Source organism: Cebus imitator, unplaced genomic scaffold, assembly GCF_001604975.1.
Source record: "Cebus imitator isolate Cc_AM_T3 unplaced genomic scaffold, Cebus_imitator-1.0 Scaffold181, whole genome shotgun sequence".
Classification (NCBI taxonomy): Eukaryota; Metazoa; Chordata; class Mammalia; order Primates; family Cebidae; genus Cebus; species Cebus imitator.
In genome coordinates, this window is record NW_016107496.1 from 4030831 (window position 1) to 4053081 (window position 22251).

Genomic DNA, 22251 nt, shown 5'->3' on the forward strand with positions numbered 1-22251 from the left:
TAATTGCATTTTAGGTTTTGGGGTACATGTGAAGAACATGCAAGATTGTTGCATAGGTACACACATGGCAGTGTGATTTGCTGCCTTCCTCCCCATCACCTACATCTGGCATTTCTCCCTACGCTATCTCTCCTCACCCAGACTCTTGAACCCACCTCGCTGGATCTTGCTCTATTACTTAGCTTCACTCTCCTCATGTTTAAGAGATCTTAAACATGTCTCTGTCTCCTCCTCTGCCAACTTACATGCTCAGGTCTCCCCCATTCTAAAATCGATCTTTTCCTTTAGCTTGCTTTTCATCCAGCTTACCTTCCATCCCAGCTTTTCTTCCTACGGAACTTGCTTAGCTTTGGTAATTGGCACTCACTGTTTCTCCTTCCTCTCCCCATTGAAACCTCAGCTCCTGACATTTGACTTCTTCCCCGACAGCTCCAATAAAATTCATGCAGCCATCTCTGCCAAGAAACTTAGCTATGAAGGGAAAGGGGCAAGTAGCCAGAGGGAGAGGAAGAGGAGGGGAAAAAGAAGCGGTGGAAGTATCTGGAAGGGGAACAACTGATGGGATGCAGTATGACGGGAGGTGAGAGAGAACAGTGTCTGGGGCATAGGTGGAGGGAGAGTCTGTCCCTAGAGGCTGGAGGGCGGGAGGAAGTGTAGCAGGGTGGGGAAAGGAAGGTAAAGGAGTTTTTACCAGGTGGTCTTGATTTTTGCAGTGAAGAAGGATGCTATGATTCTTTGTTGAGGATGAGAGGTGAGGGTGAAGGGTAGGGGATAGGAAGGGAGTCGAGAAGCTTTGCAATAGCAACCAGGAGTCCCAGGAGACACTGCTGACCAAAGGCAGACAGAAGTGCCTAGTGGCAAAACGGATGCCGCTGAGCTGGAGACCGCATTGAGGGTCACACCAGACCTTGAAGATGTGGTTTCTTTACTAATGCTCTGCAGGCTAGAGCTCGGGGAGAGGAGTCTGAGGTTTAGGCAGAATAGGGCTTATCCAGAGGTTTATCCAGGGGGGGACTGAAGAGTCAGGGGTGAGAGTGTGAGGGTAACGGTTAGGGAACCCAAGCTGGAAAGAAAGGTGAAAGGAGGGAGGGGGGCGGGGAGAAAATGGAACAGCCAAGTTCAGGACTGGGGGTGCCGGTGTAGCTGAGGAATCCACCCATGACAGTGAGAGTTGTTATCAATGGCCCTGCAGTTTAGGATCTAGAGTGTGACCTCAGGTATAGGCAAGAGAAAAAGGATGCGAGTGTAAGAACTGAGGAGCTCAAGGAACTCAACGGATAAGATGCTGGGTGGGCCATTTGCACTGGGAGTGAGGCAGCTCAGTGAAGAGGAAGCAGGATCCAGGTGCCAGAGTCCCCAGTGAGCATGAAGGGAGTCAGATCAGGTGGTGGCATGGGGCCAGCAGAGATCAGCCTCAGGCAGGCCTGGTGGAACTGGATGGCAGGAGCCCACTGGAGTTTTAGAACCACAGTGATCTGTGCAATCAATCTATAAAGGCTAAAAACTCAATCAGTACATGACGGATTTTTTTTCAACCAATAGTATTCCAATGAATGATCAATTCACAGGATTAAATGAATTGACCAATTCATTTCACTTCCCTATGGACAGGCATTTAGGACGGTCTCAATTGTTTTTCACAAATATGCCACATTCCAATTCACATTCCAAGATAATGAAAAAAATTAATATTTTTTTCTGTATGAGTCAGAGCACATGTTTTTAGGGGATAGACAATGAGTAATAGTTCTCAAAGTACAGCAAGGAGGCAAACAGAATGCCTCCTCTCTGGGAAAGGAGTCACAGGGGCTGTGGGGATCGGGGAGTCTAGGGCAGGTTTAGCAGAGCCAGGCAAAGCAAGAGGACCGGGGGCTGCCAGGAGTTCACAGCTCGGTTCTAGAGGGTGAGGTGGGACAGCTAGGAGGGTGGTGGGAAGAAAGTGGAGGTGTGCTTGGCTGTGTGTGTAACACAGGGCTATGGAGATGGGAGCCTACGTTTGGAGCAGGCAGATGACCAATGGGGAAAGACTGTGGGATTAACTTGCCTCACAATTCTGCCCAGGATTTCCTAAGGTGGTCTTGGTGAGGCCAATGGAGACAGAGGCTGGATGGATGGCTGCAATGTGAATTCCTGTGGGCAGGAATCCTGTCTGCAGCCTCTCGAGTTGGCAGTGCCTTGGGAAGCCCTCCAGAGGATGTTTGTGTGCGCTGCCTGGCACTGAGTGGGCTCCTAGTGCCGGCCTGTGAATAGAGAGGCAGGAGGAGACTGGCCGGGGCTGGAACGGCCTGGAATGCTTCAGGGAGGGGAGGAGAGGCCAAGGGGTGAATGCCAGGCAGACCCTGGAATGGGGAAATACTGCTCAAAGTGCCACCCCCAAACCCAGATGTGGGCCTGAAAAAGCCCAGAGACCTTTTCTCCTTCCCATTGTCCTCCCCAGCCCTCTGCAGGTATGGAATCTGGGGATTTCATCTTAGGTGAAAAAATCCATGGCCCAGGGAGGGGCAGTGACGTGTCCAGGGCCCCAAGGCAGCAGCAGTGTCCTGACAAAGATTTCCCAGCCAGGCTTTAGGGGAGAAGTGGATGCAGGAACTCCTGGTCTGGGTGGGCACAGCCTCCAGAGTGCAGATCCTGCAGGGGGATGGAGGGGAGGAGGGATGAGAGGGCCAGAGGCAGAACTTGTCGGGGAGGTATGGGAAGGCAGGCAGTGGTGTGAGAGGCAGTGGTGAAAAAAAGAGTTGAAGGTGAGCCCTGAGGGGTAAGGAAGTTGGAGTGTGTGTGTGTGTGTGTGTGTGTGTGTGTGTAAATGAAACAATTGGTCTCTTCTACCTGCTTGGGCATTGGAGAAGGAGGGCAGTGAGATTCCTATGAATGCAAATATCACAGGGCCAGGTAATCCGTGGGCTCTTCAAGCTACAACCAGGCGCAATTCCAGGTTGACTCTCTCTCTCTCTTACACGTACATGCATACTCTGCAGCCAATGCCACAGCAGGTCTCCTTGAGCACCCCTCTGCCTCTGGCCTAAGCTGACCCAACGCCCGCCCGTGGCTAGGGTAGGGAGGAGGCAGGGAGGGGGCTGGTGAGTCTCCACTAAGATCACTGAGAAGGGGTGACATTCTTTAGCCTTGCTGGAAGTCCTTGTGCTTTAACTGAAATGGCCAACCAGGAAGGACATTCCGTCCCCACCCTCGGCTCCCCCAAGGGCTTGGTCTGAGGTGACAAACCTGGCCAGCTCATTGGGAGGGGCTAGAGGTGGGCTAAAGGCGGAGAAAGCCAGGCCTGAGAAGAGAGGGTGTGACAAGCATGGCTGGGCCTACTGGGAAGTGAGGCCAGCACTCAGGCTTTGTAGGGTATTCCCTGCTCCTGCACAAGGCTCACTCGCCTTGACTGGGTTTGAAACTGCTGGGAAATGTTTGTTGGTGGCTTCACGGGAGGAAGTTGATGACAGCTGAGGGCTTTTAAACAGAAAAATGGTGGAGGGAGAGGGAGGGGTGTTAAGTGCAGACAGAAGCACAGGCACTCAGGCAGGCATGGAAATGTGTGTCATTGTGTAGCCACAGCTGCCCCCTCGCCCAGGATGCCCGCACAGACCCCTGTCCGTAAGCATGCTCAGACACACGGGTGCATATGCCTGGAGGTGTGAGCAAAGCAGAGCGCAGAGGCCCGCAGGTGTGTACACACAGACGTGCATACATATCCACAAAGTGTCACAAATACACACAAGTGTCCCCTTCCTCTACAGGGACACAGAAAATAAATGGACAGGAATATGGTGCAGAGTGGGGGAGGTGCATGTCCAGGGTAATCATTCCCAAGGCCCTTGGGCTTCCGACGCCTACTGGAGTGGGGAGGGGAGGAGCCAGAAGTGCCATCGTGTCCCCCTCAGCCTAGTTTCCATGGGAAATGAAGTAAGAGGGAACGCAACCAGGGAAACTAGCTGGGCCAGGTGGGGTCTGACTCCTGAACAAATGAGTGAAGGAGAGCAGCAGGGAATGCCTTTCTGGCTTCAGCAGCCTGGAGGGTGGGGGCGCCTGGGCGTTGACTCCTGGGTTGGAACTTTTCTGGCCACCCCTTCCCCCAGTCTCTTGCCACTGGGTCTCTCTGCTCGGGGCTCAGGAATCTCTATGTTCTTCACCTCCTCTCCAAGCCTCCTCCTCCGGGAAGCCTTCCCTCACTGAGCCGCTGGAACTGCGGGGCCCCTGTTTCTGATCAGCTGCAACTGCGGTCCCCCCTGTTCTCTGCGGCCACCTACGGATGACGCTCTTGCCTCCTCCGGACCATTCCTGCTGGGACTGAAAGCCTGGGCTTCGGCGGGGCGGGCGGGCAGAGAGCGGAGGGCGGCCCCAGGAGGGGCCTGGCAGCAGAGAACTGTGGCCCGCGGCCAGCCCCGCCCCTACCTGTGGAAGCCCAGCCGCCCGCGCCTGCGATAAAAGGCGCCAAGTGTCCCCCGAGGTCAGCCAGTGCACGCTCCTCCTCGCCCGCCGCTAGGTCCAGCCCGGCCCAGCCACCATGTCCATCCACTTCAGCTCCCAGCTGTTCAGCTCGCGCTCCGCCGGCTTCTCCGGCCGCGGCTCCCAGGTGCGCCTGAGCCCCGCGCGCCCGGGCGGCGTCGGCAGCAGAAGCCTCTACGGCCTGGGCGCCTCGCGGCCGCGCGTGGCCGTGCGCTCCGCCTCTGGGAGCCCGGTGGGCGCCGGTATCCGCGAGGTCACCATCAACCAGAGCCTGCTGGCCCCGCTGCGGCTGGACACCGACCCCTCCCTCCAGCGGGTGCGCCAGGAGGAGCGTGAGCAGATCAAGACCCTCAACAACAAGTTCGCCTCCTTCATCGACAAGGTGAGCGGGACTGGACCTCGCCTCGCCTCCAGCCGCGCCCCGGGTCACACCAGCCGCCCTAACTATTCCTACCTGCGCTCTGCCGCCCTTCTCTCTTTCTGCCAATGTTGGGGACTCGATCTGGGCGGCCTTCCTCCTCCGCGTCAACCCCGTGGCTATTTCATCCCCTGGGTCTCCCAGCTTTCCCTCCCTTCCAGCAAGCTGCCCAGCTGCCCCTCCCTTTTCTCCAGGAGTTCGGGCCTGGGTGCTGCAGGACTGCCATCGCTGGCTGACTGTGGGTCCCCTGGACCAGTTTTGCCCCCAGGATCAGGCTGGGAGTTCCAGAGGCCAAGGCCAGGAGTTTCTGTCTCTGGGACCCTTTCCCTGAGATGGGACCATGTGGAGTCAGGGAAGGGGTCGGGAGGCACACCTTTCCCAGCGGGGAGACACAGGCTCCCTCAGATGCTGATGAGGGTGCAGATGCTGGAGGTGAGGGCTGGGATGGGGCAAGCTCCTGACTTGCCCCCACCTGCCTGGTCCTCCAGCCTCCCTTAGGTGGCAGGAGGAGAGGCTATACCTCCCTTGAAGACAGCCCAGTGGGGGGCAGCGGTGGCAGAGAGGGGCCTCCAAAAGGGGCCATTTTGGAAATATTTTTCCTGGCTGTTGGCCTCTGCCACACATAGGGCCTGAGGGCGGGGAGGGCAAGGGGCAGACTTGACTGGTGGATTTGGGAGGAGTTCAGGCAAAGCCAGGAACTCAGGGCTGACCCTGTTAGGCCCTTCTGGTCAGGGCCCCCTTCCTCAGGCTTAGACCAAGTTTACTCCCAAACCTCCCCGGTCATGTCCTCCTTTCCTTCACCATTCACCCAGATGGGTCTTTTAGATTCTGTGGGGACCTCTCCAAACCGTCTTACTCTCTGTGGTCCCCAGGGCCTGGGGCCTTGAGCTGCTGGTTTTGCAGAGGCTTCTCTAGCTTCTCACCCCCAGTCAAATTGGCTACTCCTTAAGGCCCTTTTTTGGCTCTGGGGCTGGGCTCATTTTACCATAGATTGACCTGTCCTGAGGACTTGCTGGAGAAAGGGGAAGGAGAGAAAGGATACTGAGGAAGGAAGAGAAGAGGTCCCAGACCGACGGGAGGCCAGGCCTGGTCATCCTCATGATCCATAGGCAGGAAGAGGTGGCCCTTCAGAGAGGGAGGTGGAGAAGACCACCTGTAATTCGATGGGGAGTGAAGTGGAGGGGAGGCCCTAGGGCACATCAGTGAACCAGGCAGACCTGCTTCTGGATCACTCTGTAGGACACCTGATTTGGAATCCAAGGGGAGGGGGCTGGGGGCCCCAGGCAGGGGAATAGCCAGAGGGAATGTGGCTCTGTTAAGTGGCTAGCGGCGATGCTCCTCAGTCCCACTGTGGGTGGCATGCTCTGGCTCCTCTTGAGTTTCCTCCTCCTTGCCTTTTCTAGGTGCGTTTTCTGGAGCAGCAGAACAAGCTGCTGGAGACGAAGTGGGCGCTGCTGCAGGAGCAGAAGTCAGCCAAGAGCAGCCGCCTCCCAGACATCTTTGAGGCCCAGATTGCTGGCCTTAGGGGGCAGCTTGAGGCGCTGCAGGTGGATGGGGGCCGCCTGGAGGTGGAGCTTCGGAGCTTGCAGGATGTGGTGGAGGACTTCAAGAATAAGTAATGCCCCCAGTGCCCCATGCGAGGACCCCTGCCCCGGGCCAATGTGGCCCTCATCAGCTGACCTGCAAGTCCCCCTGCTTCAGGAGTCAGCATGCAGCTGCTCAGTCCAATAACTCCCTAAGGGGCCAGTTTGACCCACACAATTCCTGCCTCTCCTCTCTCCTCTTTGTCCCTGGGGGCTGTTTCCAAGTCATTCTGGTCTTTTCCCCTGACTCAGTCCCAGTGACATGTCTCAGCCCAGCCCTGCACTATCTCCTTTGCGTGCCTGACCAAGGCCCCGAGAGGGAGTAGGGCAGAAGGTGTCTTCTGATCGGGGTGTTTCAGAACTTGTATGACCTTCACAGATTGCCCTAAAACAACCTTCTTTTGTTCAGGTGAGGAATTAGAGACCAGAGAAGTTTAGGGACTTGGTTGAGCTCACACAGCAAAGGTCACTGGGAGAGCTGGGAATTGAATTTTAGGCCCCTGACTCCTACGAGGGGACATGGACCCAGCTTGGGGAGGAAATAAGTGGGGAGAGAAAATTGTCATCGTGAGCCATCCGAGGGCCACAGAGGCTGAGGGTGGGTCTGGTCATGGCAGGAGCCAGAAGGAGGCCCAGGAAGGCCGGGACTGGGGCTTTTGAGGACAGGCCTTTGAGGTGCTCCCTGCTCCCTGCGCTCTTTTCTCATTGAATAGAAACAAAAGCCTGAAGCTTGGGCGCCCCACCCAGACACACCTGGGGGGCACAGGGGCAGTGAGTTCTGTCCGCTGCCTGTGGCTGTGTGACTAAGCAGGAGCAGGTACATTGGCTCTGACTGGAGAAGAGCAAACAAGGTCTCTGTGGAGTGCCCCCTCCCACACCCCCACTTCCCTAGGGCAAAAGTCAACAGGATTAGTCCCACAGCAGGTGGAACCAGACATGTGCAGAGCAGCGAATGCCTGGGGCCGCCATTCAGCCCTGTTGTCCAGGCTCACACTGTGTACATGCGTGTGCACACCTGCCACCCCTTCGTACTACCCCCACCGCAAACCCTCAGAGCACCTTCCTGTGGAGCCAGGCTGAGATCCAGGCTGGGACTGAAAGAGGAGCTGGACGGGGGTCTGGGGAAGGGGTACAGGGAGGGTGCCTGTGTGCAGCTGCTCAGGAGTTCCGATCTGTACACCCTCTGGACCTGGCCGTGCACTGCCGAGGCAGGGGTGGACAGGCAGCCTTGCAGATATTGCTACAGCTTCTATAGGACTTGAAGGAGTGTAACTTTTTGGGTGTGGGCACCTCCCACCCTGAGTCTGGGCTTCTGGAGAAGCCTGGCCTACCTGGATGTCCCGTTCTCCACCCCAGGTTGCCCCCATTGCTCCCAGCAGCTCTTGGAGCTCTTGTTTCCAACAACCTTTTCTGAGTCTCTACATAAACATTAGATTAGGCCAGTGTGGTCTCTTCCTCTGTGCCTTCTTTGCCCAGGTCCTCCTGAGGGCCAGGAGTGGCTCCTTGGGGGGAAGACTGATGGGAGCTGTGGGAGGAGGGATGGGGGCTGGATCATCTAGTGGGGACCTGGCTCTTTCAGGACTTTGTGTATCCTTCATTCTGATACTACAAGGTTCTTCCCCTTAAGACCCCTACTTTGCCCCTGAGGGGTGAGATTAGGTAGTTGTAAGGGCATGCTGGAGTCAGCTGCCAGGGTTCAAGTCTGGGCTGTGCCATTTAGCAGCTCAGTGACCTGGGCAGATGACTCTGCCTCTCTGTGCCTCTGTTCCCCTCTCTGCTAACCACAGTACCATCATTATAGGTTTGATGTGAGGATGAAAGGAGTTCATGCACAGGAAGCACACAATAGTGTATGCCCCGTAGCATACAGGCCAGGCATATAGCTATTATGATTTGCTTTCATTCTCCCCGGACACTCAGCCTTTGTGCTGTGATTCCCATGTTCCCTATGTGCCCTGCCAACAACCCCCGTGCCAAAACTCAAAGCCCTAGGAATGATCACGTGGAAGTCAGGGAAATTTAGTTTTGTAGCTGACTCGTTTTTTCAGGTGTGTCTTTAAAGAGTAGGGGAAGGAGGGCAGGGCAGATTTCACAGCTGCACATAAGGGGGTGGAGGCAAAGCTGCACCAACACCAGGCCCTCCTCTACTGCAGGTATGAAGATGAAATTAACCGCCGCACGGCTGCTGAGAATGAGTTTGTGGTGCTGAAGAAGGTGAGCGGGAAGACAGGCTGGAGGAGAGCTGTCTAAAAACATATGGGACAAAGGACTAAAAAGTCTTCTCATCTGAGCAGCCAATGGGGACCCAGGCCCAAGGCCTGCCTGGGCTGTCCAAGAGGAAAGCAATAGGCTTGGGGAGGGAGAAGCCTGGAAACCAGGCCCTTACTGCATAGCCTGTCCCATGGGTGCATGTGCGCGCGCGCGTGTGTGTGTGTGTGTGTGTGTGTGTGGTGAGTGATTAGACTCATTTTTAGGCCTCTAGGGGTTAGAACTAAGAGCAAAGGATGGAGGTCATAGAGGGAGATTTCAACACTGAATAGGGACATGCTCTATTCAAGCTAGAACATTTTCATCGCAAAAGTGATGGCTGGCCTGAAATATTTGCTGAATGAATGCAATGAGCTGCCTCGAGGCAGCATGAACTCTCTGTTCCTGGAGATGTGCAAGGTTGGAAGGCCTCAGAAGCATCTTAGGGGTCTTGTCTACATACATGCCTTTTAAGATTCTCTTCAAAACACGGAGCACTTGGTATTCCAAGTCCAACCCAGAAGAATTGCAACTTGCCCTTGGGAGCTGGGCCCTTGGAGATTCAGAGATGAGTAAAAGTGAGCCCTGTCCATAGGAGTTTAACCTCAGGAAAGTGCAGCTGGAAGAGGCCCAGACACCATCTTCACCTGGGGTGTTTTCTGAGGCCCACCTGTATCTTAGTTACCATGCTGCAAATTAAACACCTAGGCTGGAGATTTTCCATCTCTGGGAGGAGGGCTGGAAATCCGAATGACTTTGTGTTCTGCTACTAACTGATGAGAAGTTGAAACTCCCAGAGTTGAAGTTGATGTGTTCCAGGTCACATGGTTAGTAGGTGGAGCTAGGGGTGTGTTGAAACCATCTAGGTCTTTAGGAACTGGTCAAGTGCTAGGTTGGGGCTTCGGCTCCTCTGGGATACCAGTGCTGATGCCCACCATGCAGTCTGGAGGGTCAGGAGGGCAAGCGTCCTGCTGTGACCATGTCAGGCAGCTGGAGAAACTGTTTCTGGGTAGGGCAGGAGTATTTGGCTTGTGGGTTGGACAGGGCAGGCCTGCTCCCACCCCTCCTAAATGTTCCCTGTACTGAGGACATGGTCTCCTTCTGCCCCATCTTGCCCCAACCCCCAGGATGTGGATGCTGCCTACATGAGCAAGGTGGAGCTGGAGGCCAAGGTGGTCGCCCTGAATGATGAGATCAACTTCCTCAGGACCCTCCATGAGATGGTGAGGACCATGGGGCTGGGTGACATGCCTCATCCTACCCATTCTAACCAGGGAGCCATCTGGTCCAGCCCCCTGCCTCTGGGCTAGTCCACATGTGTTGTCAGTGTGAGAAACAAACTCACCCATCCAAACCCAAAGCATGGACTCAGAGACCTGGAGAATAGCGAAAGTGAGGCTTTTAATTATGGTCTTGCACGATCAGGTGTCTGATGGGCAGGCACACCCAGCACAGACACAGCAAGCAATTTATCCCCTAGTGCGCAGGTCCCTCCCCAGTTCCTCACAGCCTGAGTTCTATGGGGTCACGATCTTCCTGGATGTAGCCTATTGGTTGTTGGATAGGGGCTTTAGGTGTTTTCTTTGGGGTTGGCTTGCTGCTTTTTGTTGCAGCCCACAATGCATTGCAATCCTAGTCAGCTCAAGGGCTATTTAACTATTTGACTTACGACCTAAGTAGCTGGTTAGGCTGATAAGAGCAGACAAAGTGAGCTATCTTGCAGGCTAGTAAACCTTCATCTTAGACTAAACTTCTTTGGTTCAGGTGAGGGCAAGAAAGGCTGGGGGGGCCAACAAGCAGGCATTGGCTAACCAAGCAGGGGCCTATTACAGCCTGTTTCTTCTGTAGTTTGCTGACATAAGCTGACTTGAGGCACTTTGTCTTGGAAATGGACCACTATATACATTATTTCCTTCATCAGGGGTTGGAAGCACTTATCCTGCTCTTTATCCTTTCTGGACTCAGGAATTCAAGTTGGGCTAGGGGTTCAGGAAGAGCTGGGGGGTGAGTCAATCAGGATTGACCTTGGAGAGACATGAGATGGTTGAAGCATTTCTAAGGAAGGGGGATTGTTGGGACTGAGGGAGCCAGAAGGGGGTCAGGGGACCCCAAGCTGTGACAGGGTTCAAAGGTGGGCTAGGTGGGGCCAGCAGGAGAGCCCAAGTCAGGAGAGACTGGAATGCCTGAGCGTTTACTCCCGAAGGGGCTGGGTGGGTAGCTGCCCATCAACTCACCACTCTTCTGTCCTCCCTTCCCTTCTCATTCTTTCCCTCTCACCCTTGTCCTCTGGGGTTTCCAGCTCATTTTCTTCAAGGGGATTTAAAAACCTCTCCACTCTCATCAGTGTGAATCAGGCCTTAGGCAGAAGGTAGGGTGGCCAGTCACCTGGCAGAGGCTAGGCTGGGCATAATTAGCATGTGAGTTTACAGACCAGTTCTTCAGTCTAGTCTTTTTCTGCACGTCCAGTCTCCACTAGCCCCTCAGAGCAAATGTCCACACATTTGTGAATTTCAGGGGAAGTTTCTTTTCTTTCTTTTTTTTTTTTTTGAGACAGAATCTTGCTCTGTCACCCAAGTTGGAGTACAGTGGTGCAATCTTGGCTCATTGCAACCTCTGCCTCCCGGGTTCAAGCAATTCTCCCTGCCTCAGCCTCCCAAGTAGCTGGGATTATAGGTGCCTGCCACCACGCCCAGCTAATTTTTGTATTTTTAAGTAGAGATGGGGTTTCACCACGTTGGCCAGGCTGGTCTTGAACCCCTGACCTCAGGTGAGCCTCCTGCCTTGGCCTCCCAAAGCGCTGGGATTACAAGCATGAGCCACTGTGCCCCACTTTCAGGGGAAGTTTCTTTGAGGCTTGCTTCAGGCGCTTCTAATCTCAGCGCGCAGGTCTTCCTGTGTCTACCACATAGTTTATTTACATGTAAACACACATGTACACACGCACACACAAACACACACATATGTGTGCGTGTGTATATGTAAAGTTGTTTTCATGGTGAAAGTAATACATACTTATTGAAAAAATCTGAAAAATTAAGTAAATCATAAATTGAAAATGAATTACTCGGCTGCGTGCAGTGGCTCACGCCTGTAATCCTAGCACTCTGGTGGGCAGAGGCAGTTGGATCACTTGAGGTCAGGAATTCGAGACCAGCCTCGCCAACGTGGTGAAACCCTGTGTCTATTAAAAATACAAAAAATAGCTGAGTGTGGCAGTGGGCACCTGTAATCCTAGCTACTTGGGAGGCTGAGGCAGGAGAATCGCTTGAACCCAGAAGGCAGAGGTTGCAGTGAGCAGAGATTGTGCCACTGCACCCCAGCCTGGGTGACAGAGCAAACTCTGTCTCAAAAAAAAAAAAAAAAAAGAGAAAATGGATTACTTATACCCAATGTTACCATCTTTGTGTCTACATTTCCCGACTTTTCTGTGCTTACATGTACATAGAGATATGGAAATATATATTTTCAATAAAAATAGCATCATGCTTTTTTAATGCAACAGAACATCATGGACACATTCCCCACAGGTACTTGGAGCCGTACTATCAGTGTACAGACTGCAGAGTATTCTGCAGCAGGGTGGATACGATAATTTCATCCATTTCCACGGCCTCCCTCACAATACAGCTCGTGTGCCCACAGCACCTCACAGTGCGAAGCCGGCACAGCGCACTGCACTGTCCCTTTCCTTATCCCCATTAATCCTGCCTGATTCTCACTTGAGACACTGCTAGGGGGCTCTCAGGAAGCCAAGGGTGGGCAGAATGAAATAACTTAATGTGCTGGGTCTGGCCCTCGTTGCCTGGTGACTCAGCCCACTCCAGGCTGTTCTCTTTTCTCTTTCCTCTGTGAGTGGGGAATCCCAGGTGGGCATGGGTGGGGATGGATCCTGCCCTGAGCCTGATGTTCTGTCTGGTCCCTGCAGGAGTTGACAGAGCTGCAGTCCCAGATCTCGGACACGTCTGTGGTGCTGTCCATGGACAACAGTCGCTCCCTGGACCTGGACGGCATCATCGCTGAGGTCAAGGCTCAGTATGAGGAGATGGCCAAATGCAGCCGGGCTGAGGCTGAGGCCTGGTACCAGGCCAAGGTACGAAGCCACTGGGTCATACTTCTTCCTGTCGGGATCCTTGGTGGCAGCCTCCCTTACTCAACTCATTTCAAGCCTTCAGGGCCTGGGTCCCACTGTTCTGGCAGGCACCAGTGGCGCTCTGCCCTGGAGGAAATCCCATGGTGGGAGGACAGGGCAGAGGAAAGAGATATGGATTAGTGGTTATAATAGCTAAAATGTGGTATGCTTACATAGTACTAGGCAATTTTCAAATGCTTTGCCGCTGTTGACTCATGTGATCCACAGAACAGCCCTATTAGCTAGGCAGCATTATTACTCCCATTTTATTTATTTACTTTATTTTATTTTTATTTTTTTGAGACGGAGCTTCGCTCCGTCACCCAGGATGGAGTGCACTGGTGCGATCTCGGCTCACGGCAACCTTTGCCTCCTGGGTTCAAGCGATCCTCATTCCTCAGCTTCCTGAGTAGCTGGGATTACAGGTGCGTGCCACCACGCCTGACTAATTTTTTTTGTATTTTTAGTAGACACAGGGTTTCACCCTGTTGGCCAGGCTGGCCTGGAACTCCTGATTTCAGGTGATCCATCTGCCTCAGCCTCCCAAAGTGCTGGGATTACAGGTGTGAGCCACCACCCCCGGCCTACTAGCCCCATTTAAAGATGAGGAAATTGAGGCACAGAGAGGCTAAGTAATTTGCCTAACTGTATACAGCTAGTAGATGGAAGAGCAGGGACTAGATCCTTAATGCAAGGGCCCTAGACCTGGGAGGCTTAATCATCACATGTACATCATGGTGGCAGGACAGTTGATGGCTCGGGGACTGAGGGAGCAAGAGGGATACTGGGGTAAACCAGCATTCCCGGAGAAGGGGTCCCAAGGCAAGGGTTGAGAGGTCTGCCCCTGCACAGATAGGGAGTCATTCACGTGCATGGGTGAGAACACAGGTGTGCCAACAAGGACACCTGGGCTCAGGCCCTTGTTCTGCCACCGACTGGCTGTGTGGTCCCTTGGTGGTGCTTTCTCTCCTCTGAGACTCACTCTCCTCACCTGTGAGATGGGCATGCTGGGCGTTGAACAGGTGAGAATCTTAGACTCTTGGTGATTCTCCAGCAGAAGGGCATGGTGGGAGTGGAAGAGCCCTAAGATCCGTAGGGATAGGCCTGGAGAGCCTCGTCTGTCCTCCTGCCTGGCTGGGAGGAGACTGAATCCCTTCCTCACCCTGCTGCCCACCGTCTGGTCTCCTGGCATGGGGCAAAGGTTGATGGGAGTCAGATGGTCCTTCTGAAAATATAAGCTGGGGTTAGCCTTCCTTGGGTGGGGAGAGGGATGAGTTACCTGTACTCACTGTCCACCTCCCTGCCATAACTCTCTGTATGGCCTCTCCAGTTTGAGACCCTCCAGGCCCAGGCTGGGAAGCATGGGGACGACCTCCGGAATACCCGGAACGAGATTGCAGAGATGAACCGGGCCATCCAGAGGCTGCAGGCTGAGATCGACGCCATCAAGAACCAGGTGGTACAAGCCCTCCTGGCCTCCCCTGCTCCTTGGGGCATGTGGGTGTGGCCAGCTGAGGCCAAACTCAGGATGAGGAGCAGGAGACTCCCCTCTCCAGGCCAAAGGCTCTGCTCTCCCAGTGCCGCTGTCTCAGACTCCCTTGTGAGATCTCCAGGACAGAATGTTTTTGGCCCGGTCCTGGCATGGGCTGATGGGAGAAGGGTCCTGGAGGTGCACAGAGCCTGTGGAGGGAGACTCAGGCTGGCTGGCCAGAGGAAAGCCACCACTGGCTCCACATTGGTACTGAGCACTCTGCTTGCATCTGGTTCTGGGTGCAGGGCGTTGTCCCTGGGAGCTCATCGTTCATTGCAGGGACAGAGGCCAGCGGAAGACCTTATAATGGCTCACATGGCCCTTTCCTGCCCCAGCCTCACTTTCCATGACTCCCCTCATGCTCTGGCCATGCTAACCTGCTCCCTGCGTCTTGCATTTGCCAAGCATGGTCATGCTTCAGGGCCTTTGCACTTGGCGTTGCCTCCCCCGGAATGTGGTTCTCCCAGCTCTGTCCATGGCTGTTCCTTTCTCCTCCCGGGGGTTTCCGAAAAGACCCCTTCTCAGAGACGGCATCCTCAAACACCCAGCCCCTCTATCAGCAGCCTGTCTGAAGTTCTTTGAAGCCCCTGCCGCTCTCTGAAATGTTCTGTCTTATTCATTAAGTGATTGATGGTCCCTTCCTCCACTGGAATATAGCAAATGCCGGGAGAGCAGGGACCTTGTCTGTCTGGTTCACTGCTGCTCTCTTCTAGCACCTGGCACATAGCAGGGGCACGGGTCTCAGACGAGAGACTGCCAGAGAGGATGAGCTTTGCTGGAAGCTGGGGTTGGAGGTGTTGATGGGGGAAGGGCCCCCAGCCCTGGCTGAGTAGAGGGTGGCCAGGGCAGCTCAGCCTGTGCAGGTTTCTGCAGTGGAGAGATGGGGGAGGCGGCACATGTGGAAGCTCCGCAAAGCTGATTTCCAGATGAGCTGGGTGGGGGGATGTAGGAGTGGTTTATCCAGAAACGGCCTCCCTTTGGAGCCCTGCGGGCCTGTTTACAGCAGGGTGGAGCCTGCCTTGTGGCACAAATGCAGGGCCACGAGTCACCCCATGAAGTGGGCCAGCTTCCAGGCTGGGAGGGGAAGCACAGAATAACAAATGGTGGTTTCCCAAACCCTGAAGCCTCCACCACATCCAGTTCCCCTCTCACACAACAGGGCAGATCCAGGCCTAGAGCTGGTGTCTACCACCACTGAGGGGCATCAGGGGAAGCTAGAAGGGGTCTCTAGAGGCAGCAGGGATGGCCTTGGCTCTGGGAGCACTAGTGTGACAGGGCAGGGCACTGAGCTGTGGCTGAGGGGCAGAGCATCAGAGGGCCTCCTGGGGAATGCTGTCTCTGGCAGAGATGCAGGCTGTCTCCGTGGAGGGAAGAGGATCTGAGGGCAGAGAAAGGCCTGTGAGAAGGGAGAGGAGAAGTCTTTGCCCAGGGGACAGAGATGGTGGCTCTCTGAGCTAAACAAGATGAGGCCTAGGACTATTCAGGCTCCTGGCAGTGGGGGCTAAGCCCAAGCAGAGGGCACTCTAAGGCCAGGCAGGAAGTGGCAGCTGCTCCAGGCAGGCATGGGTGTGGAACCCGACCATCCCTGACCAAACCCGGGGGCTGTGAGCCATGCATCTCATGGCATCTGGGGGCATCTAGGAGGGTCTCTCTGCTCCAAGCCCTCCTGTTCTGGGCCTGTTCTCAACTGGTTCCTATTTTATAGGGGGTTTCTCATCCTTGTCAGCTGCCTGACAAGGATGAGATTTGATTTGGTGACTCAGTTAAGATCCCAGGGTCTTGGAGCTCCTGCTGCTGGGGGCTGGGGCCGGGAGACTGGGGGTTTGAAAAGCATAGTAGCACTCATTAAAAATGATCACAATAGCATTTATTAAGCACTTGCTATGTGCTGGACGGTGCACCAAGGACATCTTGTATATTATCTCATTTCATCCTCAAAACCTCCTGATGAGGTAGACACTGCGATTTTTGTTCTTTTAGAAAGAGGAGACTTTGGCTTAGCAGGGTTGATTCATCCATGGTCACATAGCTGGTAAGTGGCAGAGCCAGAGCCAAGGCACTGGATATCCAAACCTATGTGTTTAACCCTTGGGATTCTCTGGTGCTTAGGGGAGTAGGTGGTGCCAATGAAGCCACCTTAAGCAAGTTGCTCAGGTGCTCACTGCAGGCTGGGTAGGCAGGAAGGCAGACTGGTGAGCCTCAGCTCACAGCTGCACTACTGCCCACAGCGTGCCAAGTTGGAGGCCGCCATTGCTGAGGCTGAGGAGCGGGGGGAGCTGGCACTCAAGGATGCTCGTGCCAAGCAGGAGGAGCTGGAGGCCGCCCTGCAGCGGGCCAAGCAGGACATGGCACGGCAGCTGCGTGAGTACCAGGAGCTGATGAGCGTCAAGCTGGCCCTGGACATCGAGATCGCCACGTACCGCAAGCTGCTGGAAGGCGAGGAGAGCCGGTGAGGACAAGGAAGCTGGAAAGGGGATCCTTCTGGGGCTCCGTGGGGCCTGGGGCTCGACATTCATCCATTTACAAGCATTTCCTGTATGCCCCTCCTCTGAAGGGCATTGGGTGTGGGGATGCAGGGAACCCAGAGCTGATGCTTTTGTCTTTACCTTCAATTAGATGACCTTTTAGAAGGAAAGACCGTGGAGTGTGAAGCTCAGTGGGCAGGTTGAAGTGGCAACAGTCCCTTTGTGTGTGTGGCTCTTAGGATTATCGTATTTGATCCTCAGCACACATTCAGGCAGTCAGGTCAGACGATTGAATCCTTAGTCTCCAGAGGGGAAAGCTGTGATTGAGTTTCATTAATTGAGGGAACAGGGTCAGTGTGCAGTCAGGGTGTGCCGATTCCCACTCCAAGGATCTTCCAGGATGCCAGGCTGCTCCTCACTACAGAACTAAGTGCTACATCATGTGGTGTTGACATAATTTGCCTAACCCACTGTGGTGGGGGTGGGGATAATTTTGTCTCCAGAGATATTTGCAGACTCACTTGCAGTCAGAGAGGAGGCTGGAGTGGGTGAGTCTGATAGGACCTTTTTCATGAACTCCATGGCACCTCTGTCTATGCAGCTGGGCCTTTGTGTGCATGTTGCTGGGTTAGAACTCAACCTCTTCATTCTCGGCTTGTTATAAGATGCCATGATGATGGAGAATATGTAGGTCATGTTTCTGCCCTCAGGGAGGTTGCTGACTGCTGGAGGAGACAAAATCTCTGCCAAGGAAACCCCCAGAGACCAGTAACTTGCATTTGTAAAATGCTGAGTGTAAACAAGAACCTTTTCTTTTCTGAGCATGATTCCTGCGGGGCCAGGGAGAGACATGATGGAGGATGGATGGAGCAGCGGGGAAGGGACTGGGGAGTGAAGGGGTGCTGGGGCTGGGGGAGGGTTGGGTGCTGGGAGGAGAGGAGGCACAGGCAGCAGGGTATGAGTGGGAGGCAGAGAGGAGGAGGAAGGGGCTCTGTTCTGCAGTTGACCCGCCTCCTCCCTGGGTTAGCACCGAGTCTTTGTGGGAAGAGGAATTGAACACAAAGGCCTCTGGGAACACAGAAGCTGATCTGGGCCCAGGGAGCTCTAGCCAAGATGCCTCTCTCTGCTTCCTCCTCCCCCATGGACACAGGGCCCCCATATTCTCTAGAACCCATACCCTGGGCCTTCTGTCCTCATAGAAGTCCATTGGGGGACTCTAGTAACTGATCCAGCTTCCTCCATGGGAAGAAAAGGGGACTGAAGCTCGGAAACGGTCAGTAGTGTGGCCAAGGTCACACAGCCTGCAGAGACATCCCCTTAATCTCAGTCTGAGCTGCTATAACCAGGCTTAGATCCGGGTATTCTGAGAGGATACTGTCCCCCCAACCCTGGGGGATATGGAGGTGGATACCTTGCTTTTATCCCTTAACTTATCAGAGTTGTGGTCCAGAAACTCACTCAAACTGGGAGGCCTACTTTAAGAATACAAAGTTACCAAAAAACCACTTACTTAGAATGAGAAAAGTCACACAGACTTTGGACATTCCAGCCTCTTCCATCTGAGCTCTTTAGGCATCGGACCAGAGATTCTTAGAGTTGCTGCCTGGCTGCCACCTGGCTCCCTCTCCCCACCCACAGGTGCCAGCAACTCCCAGCACCAGCAGGGGCCATTTAAGCAAGCCCCCTGCAAGCTTTCAGCAAACGTCTTTTCCCTCTGCCTGCTTCCTGGGCTTGGGGCCGCAGAGGCCAGCGAGGCTCTCTTCATTCCCTTTACCAAAGTGAGGTCCTCCCTCCCCCCAGAGAGCAAACTGATCCCCAAGGCCAAGGGCTTGGTGACAATGGGGCTGTGAGTCACAAAACAAACATACCCAGCTGTCTTGAATAGATTTTTAATTTCTACTGCAGGACCTGTTTCAGCCCCATTGGCTGCTTAAACCACCCCCACTCCCGGCTCCCTCCTCGGTCCTGGCTGGAGCCCCATTCAATCAGTCAACGGTTCACTAATTATTTTGCCATGTAGTAAGCAATGACTTCTCCAGGCCTCATGCTGGGGATAAAAGTATCAATAGGCCACAGATGCCTTTAGGATTTTATGATATAGTGAGAAAAGGCAGCGATCTACGTAAATAATACACACAGCTACCATTCACCGGATCCTAGGTGCTCAGGGCGTTAGGCAAATTATGTCATTTAACCCTCACAAACAAGCCCATGAATTTGGTCCTGTAGTTGGGCCCAAGGTATAAGTGGGAAATGGAGGCTCTGAGACATTGTTGGGGTCATGCGGCCAGTGGATAGAAGGGCCAAGGTGAACCCTCCCTTCCTACACTCCTCCTCGATCCTTTTACAAGGCTGAAGTCAGGCTGGAAGTGTGGGGCAAGAAGGAAAAGCAATGATCCTGCTTGGGGCCTGAAAGAAGAGGGGGCTGAGAGAGCTTCCCTCCAGCGCTAGAAAGAGCCGCCCTCACAGTCTGTCCTCTGCCCCCAGGTTGGCCGGAGATGGAGTGGGAGCCGTGAATATCTGTAAGTCCTTGGCTGTGGCCCATGGGAAGCAGCCTTTGTGTTGTTCAGACGGGCTGGGTCTAGAGAATGGCAGATTGGCCCAGGGCCCTGCCGAAGGGGCCAGGAGCCTCCTTTCTTTCCACAGGGTCTGGCAGGTCACCTGGAGCACATACAGGCAGGCTCAATGGCCCAGGAAGCAGTGCAAGAGGGCAGGGTGGGCCCGGGAGCACCTGGGGGGCAGCCCTACCCCTGTCAGAGGCTCCTTCTGGGTTGGACCATGGCGGGGACAGGGGTGAGGGAGAGAGGCAGCTGGGGCAGGAGGGTGGGGTGCAGTGAAGGGATGGTGTCCCTGGTAGGGAGTCTTGCACTGAAGAGAGCCCTCCTCTTTTCTCTCCCAGCTGTGGTGAATTCCACTGGAGGCAGTGGCAGTGGCAGTGGTGGTGGCATTGGGCTGAGCTTCGGGGGAACCATGGGCAGCAATGCCCTGAGCTTCTCCAGCAGTGCGGGTCCTGGGCCCCTGAAGGCTTATTCCATCCGGACCACATCCACCAGTCGCAGGAGCGCCCGCAACTGAGCTGCCTCCCACTCCTCCATTCCCCCAGCCACTGCCCACAGTCCCAGGAAGATTCCCCTTCCTGCCTCCCATGCCTGTTCCCAAGACCTCGAGACAGTCTGGAAAGTGATGTCAGAATAGCATCCAATAAAGCAGCCTCGTTTTGAGGTCTGAGTGATCTGTGTGGCCCGTGCCTGGTATCCTGGCTTCATTAGGCTGGGCAGGGGAAAAGACAGGGGACTAGAGAAGGCAGGGTCCCCCTGGTGACTAGGAAGCCTTTTGTGCAGGAGACTGAGAAGGCTCGTGGTGGGATGGGGTGCTGCTCTAAGGGGCAGGACGCTTTCCTAAGGTGAGCCTTGGCCTCCAGGGCTGGGGCTGATCCCAAAGATTCTCCTAAGGAAGCCCAGAAGAGCCACGGGGAAATGCAGCCTCTGCCAGCAACTGGGCCTTGGAATGCTGCCCTGTTAAAGGGGTGGGAGGGCTGTGTGCCTCCCTCCCCCCATGACTGGAGCTGCCAGGGCACATTCCTTTTGTGAGGAGGCCACAAACGTTCAGCTGCCCCAGGCCCCAGTTTCGGGCGGCCTAGCCAACTCTCACGCCAGCCGTCCTCAGCCCTTCCTGGTGCTGGGTCTGCCAGGGTCACGGTCAGCTAGGTGGGGCCCTGGAGAGGTCCTCTGCATCTCGAATTCTGTGGGGGTGCTGGCTGGGGGAGGAGGTGTGTGTGCATGGAGGAGGGTCCTAGAGTCTAAATCCCTGGTAACAGGTCTGCGCCTAGGACCTTGGCGGAGGGATGGGTTTGCACCTGGATCCATGGGAGTGGGGAAGTACATCTGTGTGTTAGGTCAGTGCTTGATGGGGAACTCTATATGTCAGGGTCCTCAATGAACAGGTCTGTGTGCCTCTGAGTGTGGCAGGTGTTCTGTGGCAGGGCCTATTCATTGGGAAATGTGTTCCTGATGGGCAGCAGCATGTATGAGGGGCACTGTGGAGCAGTGGGGAGGTCTCTGTGTGTGGGACCCCAGGGGGTGATGGTGGTGGTGCGGGCGGGGGAGCTCTCTGGGATGTATTGGCTTCTGATGGGAAGTGTGTATATTTGACCCTATGGTCAGGGAACTTTCAAATGCTGAGGTGGGGGCTGAGGGTGGAGAGTGGAAGAAGTGGACCAGGGATGTCCCAGCAGCCACAGTGATGAGGTTCCCACCCAAGGCGTCAGGAGATCCAGCCCCTCCCACCTCCGGAGTAAGGCTTGCCGAATTGCCCTTCCGTCTGCTGGCTCTGGGGGCCCCCCTTCAGGATGCAGTATCTGTGGGTGGGGCAGGGTGCGGGGGTGGGCCAGCCCTCTCTCCACTGCTGCGCACAGCTCTCTGTCCACCCTTGACGGGAAACCTGGGTGGGAAGAGGAAGCGGGCAGGAGGAAGGAGAGACTGTCAGGGCTCATTGCATGTCACCAGGAGATTTACTGGAAATGCTGAGACAAAGACGGGAGAGGGAGGGAGCCAGGCAGTCAGGCGGGAGAGGTGGCCTGTCCCGCATGTGGATTAGAAGGCACAGCAAGTCCACACCAAGGGGCTCCAGGCCCATATGTCCCTCAGAGGCCACAGGCCTCCAGGCCTCCGGACCCGGGTCTTTGCCTTGGGCTGCGGGGACACAGTCGTTTAGACACGGGGTGGGGAGAGCTGCGTGTGCTCCCGGAAGCAGTGAAGGGATCAGCGGGCCGGAACGCGAGACCAGAAGGCGTGGCGTGGGGGCCGGGTGGGCGGCTGAGCCTCGAAGCCCTTCTTCCACTGATCTGGGGTCCCTGGGAGCTCCGGCCTGCCTCGGGAGGCTGAGGCTGCTGCGGCTGCTGCTGGCGGGGTGGCACCGGTACAAAGCGGGGTGCTCAGGCGAAGCGCACGGAGCGGCCGCTGCCGCAGCTCTGGCCGCAGGGCGCGCACAGGCAGGTGCTCAGCGCCACGTTCCCGCTGCAGGGGGCGCCGCAGACGCTGCCCGTCACGGGTCGGGAGCCCGACACGCACAGGTCCCCGCACACCACCCCGCCGCGGGAGCTGCTGACACCTGCCAGAGGGGGAGGACAGGGCTCAGTCTCCTGGTGGTCGGAGGCCCCTTCTGCTCAGAGCTTCTCTCGTTTCCATTCGCTCCCCTCAACACCCTCCTATGGGCACTGGTTCCTGTAGTCTTTATATACTGTTAGCCCAGGTCTTCTCTTAGGCAGACATAGTTATGCTTTGCCTCATAACAGGGACATGTTCTGAGAAATGCAGCATTAAATGATTTTGTCATCATTTAATGATGTGCGAACATCATGGAGTGCACATACACAAACCTAGATGGTGTAGCCGACTACACACCTGGGCTCTATGGCAATGGTGGCCAAT

General features: G+C 55.2%; 3 protein-coding genes across 3 annotated transcripts in view; 1 reads left to right on the plus strand and 2 right to left on the minus strand.

The window, feature by feature from the left end:
* The window catches only part of LOC108316008 (methyltransferase-like protein 7A), a 4413-nt gene extending 4097 nt beyond the window's left edge, over window positions 1-316 (minus strand). Inside the window, exon 1 of the mRNA XM_037744663.1 lies at window positions 310-316. Coding sequence (XP_037600591.1) covers window positions 310-316 — 7 coding nt within the window. The remainder of the gene's footprint in view (window positions 1-309) is intronic.
* A 3577-nt stretch (window positions 317-3893) lies between these two features.
* KRT7 (keratin 7) lies at window positions 3894-20060 on the plus strand. Its single transcript, XM_017545873.2, has 9 exons — window positions 3894-4831; window positions 6271-6482; window positions 8604-8664; window positions 9825-9920; window positions 12623-12787; window positions 14157-14282; window positions 16586-16806; window positions 19310-19344; window positions 19722-20060. Exons 1-9 carry the CDS (start codon window positions 4508-4510, stop codon window positions 19895-19897), a joined length of 1416 nt encoding a protein of 471 aa, XP_017401362.1. The 5' UTR covers window positions 3894-4507; the 3' UTR covers window positions 19898-20060.
* A 1622-nt stretch (window positions 20061-21682) lies between these two features.
* The window catches only part of LOC108316117 (keratin, type II cuticular Hb1-like), an 8624-nt gene continuing 8055 nt past the window's right edge, over window positions 21683-22251 (minus strand). The window contains 1 exon segment of the mRNA XM_017545874.2: window positions 21683-21931. Within this exon segment, the coding sequence (XP_017401363.1) occupies window positions 21756-21931 (176 nt within the window). The 3' untranslated portion in view covers window positions 21683-21755.

What these genes read in the sequence shown, in the direction of transcription:
- KRT7 (XM_017545873.2), top strand. Translation starts at nt 4,508, where the DNA reads ATGTCCATCCACTTCAGCTCCCAGCTGTTCAGCTCGCGCTCCGCCGGC. An exon ending in TCAGGACCCTCCATGAGATG is followed by an intron (nt 9,921 to 12,622) that starts GTGAGGACCATG and finishes TGGTCCCTGCAG; the next exon opens with GAGTTGACAGAGCTGCAGTC. An exon ending in AGTGGGAGCCGTGAATATCT is followed by an intron (nt 19,345 to 19,721) that starts GTAAGTCCTTGG and finishes TTTCTCTCCCAG; the next exon opens with CTGTGGTGAATTCCACTGGA.